Source organism: Notothenia coriiceps, unplaced genomic scaffold (assembly GCF_000735185.1).
Source record: "Notothenia coriiceps isolate Sejong01 unplaced genomic scaffold, NC01 NC01_scaffold00030697, whole genome shotgun sequence".
Lineage (NCBI taxonomy): Eukaryota > Metazoa > Chordata > Actinopteri > Perciformes > Nototheniidae > Notothenia > Notothenia coriiceps.
Genome location: NW_011363398.1, coordinates 1 through 7,493, shown reverse-complemented (window position 1 = coordinate 7,493; position 7,493 = coordinate 1). Strand labels below are relative to the sequence as shown.

At 40.9% G+C, this 7,493-nt stretch overlaps 1 protein-coding gene across 1 annotated transcript; it reads right to left on the bottom strand.

Annotated features, from left to right (window-relative positions):
- Positions 1 to 262: 262 nt before the first annotated feature.
- On the bottom strand, positions 263 to 6,883 carry LOC104959663 (nuclear receptor coactivator 2-like). The gene is made up of 3 exons (XM_010787562.1): positions 6,540 to 6,883; positions 5,933 to 6,131; positions 263 to 2,953 (listed from the first exon to the last, which is right to left on the bottom strand). The coding sequence occupies exons 1-3, from the start codon at positions 6,713 to 6,715 to the stop codon at positions 2,942 to 2,944; spliced, it is 387 nt and encodes a 128-aa protein (XP_010785864.1). The 5' UTR covers positions 6,716 to 6,883; the 3' UTR covers positions 263 to 2,941.
- Positions 6,884 to 7,493: the final 610 nt, after the last annotated feature.

Sequence of the window (7,493 nt, the reverse complement as noted above, 5' to 3'; positions counted from 1 at the left end):
TCCTGTTGAATTTTGCATTTTATTTCAAGCTATTTTGAGCAAAATTAGATATTTTAACTACTTTTTTTCTATTTATTCTTTTTTTATTTGCCCTGTAACATCATTTGTTAATTGCAATTAAAGAAATAGTGGAAAACTATGTTTGGCATCATGCTTGTCGCTATTAAACAATTTATTTATATCACACATGTTAAGGGGTTTAAATCGCTCTGTGCTTTTTCGAGTGAGATACTTAATCTTATTTCCAATTATCGTTCAATCAATCAATCAATATTTTTTATTTGCAGTATCACTATGCAGTATACACTTTACATGTATAAACAAATACACAGAAGGAAGCAGCAAGCACAGGAATAAACACGTTATAACTGAATATTAGTGTTATTTAGTCGCTTTGAGCCGTTTTTAATAAAGCGTTACATATTCTGTGCACTCATGATGGAAATACAATCAATGCATGGGGGGGGGGGGCGTTATTATATTTAAATCACAGAAATAAGAGTCACTCTGTTAAATACTGCAATAACAGAATTCTTTATTTACAAGGCAAATAGCATCAGCGAAGCCATATTAGTTCACAACTTGCATAACTGTGGTTTCTCTTGTATATCTAACTTTGCATAAAACGCTCACACACACACACACTCGCGCACACACACACACACACACTCACACACACACACTCACACACTAGGGGTACAAAGGTGGATGCGGGTATACAGTGTGATTCCTGTGAACAATGCAGAAAAAAAAACCAGGGGGAAACACAAAGCTTTCTTCAGAAAGTCCATATATTACATATTGCTTCAATATCCCTATGTATCATCAAAAACAGTGAGAGAGGAGGGGAGGAATAACACAAGAGAGCGATGAACTGAGCGATGATGCACCCGTTCAATATTGTACACAAGTCATTATATAAATTTATACAGACAGCGGCGTAATGTACAAGAACGGACAAATCTAAGGCATTATGCTAAGGGTGGTTAGCATTTCAAGGTTGCATCTTAGCTCTAAGAAATTGGCAGACAATACAAAAGGGCATTTAAAGTTCTTTAAAACCAAAAGCTGACGAGAAAAAAATAGTTTTAGTGGGTCCAACGCCTGGATATTTGTTAGGGGCATTGATTTGCTCCCGTCCTCATTATAAATGCTAAAAAAATGCATTGCTACCACATGGCTTTAAATCGTTTTATTTTTCAAAATCTTGACAATCTTTGGAAATTTTGCAAAGGGCTGTGATCGTTCTTCTTTTTTTTTTTCTTTTTTTTTTTAATGGCTCAAAAAGGCTTTTTCTGCACGACTGTATGATACAATCAAGACAGCATTTATCAAAATGTGTGAGACGTCTGCAAAAAACCCAAAAAAGAACACGATTCTCAGATTCAGCGTCGTCTCCTTTACACCAATGGGAAAGCTCCACTAAACGCTGCGCTCACATCCTTTAATGACTTTAATACATTCAGAATGACTTCCTGCTTCTCTACATTAGGACCCTGTTTAGTGACATCAACTTTGTTTTCCCCGGGCCTCAAAGCTAGGAAAATAAAAGCTGGTAGAATTCAGAAATCCAATTGAAAAAAGGTGAAGATCATTTGGCTTGCTCCAAGTTTGTCCTGGGTTGTGTATATATATATATATTTATATATATATATATATAAAATGTATTTTTGAGGTTAGAGAGGATGACTCGGATCACACTGAACTCCCCAGAAAGAGCAGCGAGTCGTTTAATAACTGCCTGAGGTCATAAATATGGCTAAGTGTGTGTCAGAGCAGGGTGAAGCGTGACCTCTGACCTCTGCTGCATAATCTAACATCGCTGCGTGTGGATGGAGACTCTCCTGGTACAAACTGCAATAAAAAAATGTAATACTGCATCCAAACGTGGAGCAAAAAACGTGTCCTTTTTAAGTCAGGAAACTGTACAAAAATTACAAAAAGAAAGGTTATTGCTTGTTTACATCACACCGGAACAGTTTGCACCGAGCAGCTCGTAGGACCAGACGACATAGAAAGCACACTTTTTTTTTGTGTATGGCTGTGTTGAGTTTTTTTTCGTGGTGTGTCTATGCTAAAGGCAGAGAAGCAAGCGATAATCTGTACACTGTATACTCAGCACACCCCCGTACCCCCCCCCCTGCATCGTACCAGCACACGAGAAAGTCGTGATCGGACGGGGAAACAAACCCTACGCGGTGAAATAAATAGGAAAGGAAACGTCTTACTTATTGGTATGTACAATCTCTGTGATTCATTTTTAAAACCATATGTCTGACATCTTCTTCTGAAACTACAGGACCAAAGAATAATCCAGATTCAGGTTAGTAGAAGACTGTTACTGTTAAAATTATAAAAAAACAAAAGTGCTTCTTTCACACTTTTTAGAAATCTCCGTCTCTCTCGTTGCTACTTGGATAAAGAATCATCTACAATAATTAAAATCTATACAGAAAAATAAAACTTAATTTAATACACTATATAAACCTCTTGACTAAATTAGTCTAATCATACACTCAAACCATTTTCCGCAGTGTGTTTTCAAAGATCTTCATTCTACATCTTCACGACAACTAAAATAATCAGAATAAAATAACAACAAAAAAAGGCAAAACCCGGCGGGAGTCTCTGTTTCCGGCCGGACGAAAATCAGTGTACGTCATTTTGAGATGAGATTGTAAATGGCCGCTGTCCACTGAGAGGAATACATTCATCAGAAGAAGATCCCAAACACCCCCAGGGTCAGTACCCCCCCCCCACAGGAAGTCACACTATGGTGAATGCTTGCTCTCCTCCACCATCACTTTCCGGGGTCTCCCCCCCCAAAAAGCAGGGGTAGAAAGGGGGAAGGCGGGGGTTGTTGGTTACATGTTTGTACAATTTCTTTAAAGGGCCGACGCTCCTCTCTCCAGCTGAAGTTCAGGTGACGACTCCATGAGGGTCAACAGTATTTCTGCAGAGAAACGACACACACGTTAGCATGCTAATAAATAAAAAACAGTCATGAAATCAACATGTAACTTAGGCTTTATCTTAGTGTTCAAAAACAGAGGTAAATAATATTAGAGAGGTGCAGGAATGAGTCCTAAAGTCATGTGACCGAGCTGTAGTTCCTTTAAAGCCCAACATTAGCCTCCTTTAGCTTAGCGGTGGTGACGTGAAGTCATGTGACCGTGCTGTAGTTCCTTTATAGCCCAACATTAGCCTCCTTTAGCTTAGCGGTGGTGACGTGAAGTCACGTGACCGTGCTGTAGTTCCTTTATAGCCCAACATTAGCCACCTTTACCTTAGCGGTGGTGACGTGAAGTCATGTGACCGTGCTGTAGTTCCAGTTCCTTTATAGCCCAACATTAGCCACCTTTAGCTTAGCGGTGGTGACGTGAAGTCATGTGACCGTGCTGTAGTTCCTTTATAGCCCAACATTAGCCTCCTTTAGCTTAGCGGTGGTGACGTGAAGTCATGTGACCGTGCTGTAGTTCCTTTATAGCCCAACATTAGCCTCCTTTAGCTTAGCGGTGGTGACATGAATTCATGTGACCGCCTTTGGATCTTTAATTGATAAACCGCGAGTAAATCTAGTGATCTCTAGAAATGTCTATTTCAAAAACTCATCCTGTGATTTCTCGAACGCCTCCACGGTAAGCGAAGAATCAGAAATGGAGAAAATCCTTGAGGAGTTGAAGTAAATGGGAGCTGTTTTTAACAACAGCAAAAAACTCTTTTTTGTAGCATAAATGTATAAGGATGCTTCCCAGTCTCATTTTCAAACTCTTTGTTGCAGAATCTCAACAAACGATCCTTACATGTATGCAGCACCTTTCCACCGTACTTGATAAAGGGCTTTACAATATCTCACATATCAATACACCAATGATATTCGAAGACTTCCTTCTGAGCCACAAACTATATAAAAAAATTGTTTCAAATATTTGTTCAGTTCTTAAAAATGACCAATATTCACTTCAATTCACCGAGACACTTCTCAGCTTTTTGATTCTGTGTTCACCGCCAGAAAAACGATGTATTTAAGGTAAAATTGGGTGAGTAAGTGATATGAGAATGATCATTTTAAGGGTTAATTTTCCCTTTAATAAACACAAAGCAACACCACACTTGAACTGGCAGAACTTGAACTTCTGTAAAAGCCCATAAACAATCAGAAAGCCTCTCGGAACGAGCGAGTAAATCAGCAAAAGACCTCGCTAATGGGCGAACGGTAAATAATTGAAATAATCTAAGTGCCAATATATTCCTATAATCGTGGAAGGAGGATAAATCCAGTGACAGATATACTGGCGTGTTACAAGAGTCTGAAGTGCAGACGATCAAACTGCAGCAGGTTAAATATTCATGCCGCTTTATTGAGCTTAAAAGCATCACGAGCAACAGCATCGCACAACAACAGGAGAGGTTAAGACATTAAATAATCACCTCAGAGGGAGAAGGGAATATATCTGATATGTTTAATTAAAAGTCTGACTTGTTATCTGTTGTTTCTCGTCCATATGAGTGCAGGTTTGAGACACATGGTGCAGGTTTGAGACACATGGTGCAGGTTTGAGACACATGGTGCAGGTCTGAGACACATGGTGCAGGTCTGAGACACATGGTGTAGTTCTGAGTCCAGACAGAAGAGTGTTTGCACATCATTCGGTAACGTCTGGGCTAAATGGCTCTAAAGTGCACGCTGATAATTACATCATTGTCCTCTAAGTTCATCAGAACTCTGCAGGAGTTACGTAAACTAACGAGTAAATTATTCACGAGTGCGGCGATTCAATAAGCCCAAACACTTAAAGAGTCTTACGATAACACAAACACGGAAATAAGGAGGAGCTTTTAGTGTTTCTGGGTCCCCTGGTCGCTGTTTGAGGGTCTATTCTGTTTGTCTTAAACTCCTCAAAGTGGCCCTAAAGTACTCTAATGAGATACACTGCATGTGAATAGGGGAAATATTTGAACTAACAGATATCACCATGAAACTTCCCCACTTGATAACTGATATTAAGACAGTTACTTTTAACATTACAAGTGTTCTGACACGTTATGTTTAGATATGCTAATGAGGCGTTATGCAGGAACACCTGTTGAAGTCTCACCTTAACAATGCTTGAAAATGTGGATTTTAAAGTAACATTTTGGGTATTTCTTCCACTAAAACCCTCTTAATTTCCCCCTCATTAATAGTCTTAATAGGTCGCTGTTTGAGGGTCTATTTTGTTCAGATGTGAGGCTTAAACTCCTCAAAGTGACCCTAAAGTCTTCTAATGAGAAACACTGCATGTGAATAGGGGAAATATTTGAACTAACAGATATCACCATGAAACTTCCCCACTTGATAACTGATATTAAGACAGTTACTTTTTACATTACAAGTGTTCTGACACGTTATGTTTAGATATGCTAATGAGGCGTTATGTAGTGACTTTTGGTAAATTTAAGAGATATCAGATTCAAAGTGGGTGTTTTCTTCCACTAGTATGAACCAGCTCAAACTCTCAGAATGGACTAGTGTATGAAAAACATGTTCTTGTCTTTAGTGTCCGGGACTAATATAGTACAATAAATAACGAATATATATCACTATTAAACTTCCCAAGAGTCAAATAACAGGTTTTCTTAAATGTCATGTTTAAAAATGCAAAGAAAGCATTATGCACGCTAACTTCTGGTCGATTTAAGAGAAATATACGGACACAAATGAACCAATTTATGATATATTTCATGATAATTGTTTGATTTCTTTCCAATAGTCTGAATAAAGACATGTTATGGAAGCTAAATAGCCTAATATCTTAAATTAACCATTGCAGGAACACCTGTTTAAGTCTCACCTTAACTATGCTTGACTAGGCTTCAAAAAGTGATTTTTAAATTGACATTTCTGGCTCTAAAACCCTCTTAAGTTCCCCCTCTTTAAGAGTGTTAATACCTGCTCAGGCCCCATGGAGGGCAGCCCCGGCGAAGGACCCGAGGCCATGGAGGTGACGCTCATCTGGCCGGACATCTGGCCCATGCTGCCGGCGGCCATGTTGTTCACGGGGTTGAGGTTCATGGCGTTTCCTCCGTTGTACATGTTGCTGCTGCTCTGCTGGGAGAACTGGGGGGAGGCCTGCTGCGGTGGGAACATACTGGAGGGAGAGGGGGGAGAAAGGGTTTAATAACGGAGAGGAAACGATGCGTTAGGAGCACAGAGGAAATAATTGGGAGGGTTTCTTATACAGGAGGTATCATTTATGGCAACTCGGGCTGCTGACATAAGCAACACATGTATATCCTAACAATAAAAGCTGCATCAAACATTAATGAATGATTCATCTGCTAAAACCTATGTTGATTAATAGTTTGAAGTGTGTAAAGTCAGAAAATAGTGAAAAATCTCCATCCCAGTTCATCAGATTCATTTCAATGTCCTAAAATAGTCAATTTGACACGATATAAAACACAGAAAAGCAGGAAATCTCCACGTTTGGAAACTTCATTTTCTGACATTTCTGCATGGAAAATGAACTAAAACGACAACAGAGTATTTTGTTCACCTGCTGCCTCCCATGTTGCCCTGCGGCCAGCCGTTCATGTCGGGGGGGGCCTGGAAGCCAGCGTTGCCCTGGCCCTGTTGCATCATGGGGGATTGTGTGTGGGCCATGCGGGGGGACAGCAGAGGGCTCTGAGGGGCCCCGGGGCTAACAAACCCCCCGTCTGCCTGCTGGCTCATACCTGAGAGGAGGGAGGGGGTATTTAGATATTTAGACTTCACTGAAGGGAGTCAATGTGACACTATGATGAGTGAGACACATGCATGACAGCAGGCAAGGAAGCAGGAGGGAAGGGAGTAAGGAAAAGGAGTTTAGAGGAGGGAAGCAGGAGTCAAGGGAGTAAGGAAAGGGAGTTTAGAGGAAGGAAGCAGGAGTCAAGGGAGTAAGGAAAGGGAGTTTAGAGGAGGGAAAGGAAGCAGGATTCAAGGGAGTAAGGAAAGGGAGTTTAGAGGAGGGAAGCAGGAGTCAAGGGATTAAGGAAAGGGAGTTCAGGAGGGAAAGGAAGCAGGAGTCAAGGGAGTAAGGAAAGGGAGTTCAGGAGGGAAAGGAAGCAGGAGTCAAGGGAGTAAGGAAAGGGAGTTTAGAGGAGGGAAGCAGGAGTCAAGGGAGTAAGGAAAGGGAGTTCAGGAGGGAAATGAAGCAGGAGTCAAGGGAGTAAGGAAAGGGAGTTCAGGAGGGAAAGGAAGCAGGAGTCAAGGGAGTAAGGAAAGGGAGTTCAGGAGGGAAAGGAAGCAGGAGTCAAGGGAGTAAGGAAAGGGAGTTCAGGAGGGAAAGGAAGCAGGAGGCAAGGGAGTAAGGCAAGGAAGTTCAGGAGGGAAAGGAAGCAGGAGTCAAGGGAGTAAGGACAGGTAGTTCAGGAGGGAAAGGAAGCAGGAGTCAAGGGAGTAAGGAAAGAGAGTTCAGGAGGGATTGATATGTAGACAGTCAGATTATTGAGAGAGGGATGATGGAACATGT

What these genes read in the sequence shown, in the direction of transcription:
- LOC104959663 (XM_010787562.1), bottom strand. Translation starts at nt 6,715, where the DNA reads ATGAGCCAGCAGGCAGACGGGGGGTTTGTTAGCCCCGGGGCCCCTCAG. An exon ending in GGCAACATGGGAGGCAGCAG is followed by an intron (nt 6,132 to 6,539) that starts GTGAACAAAATA and finishes CTCTCCCTCCAG; the next exon opens with TATGTTCCCACCGCAGCAGG.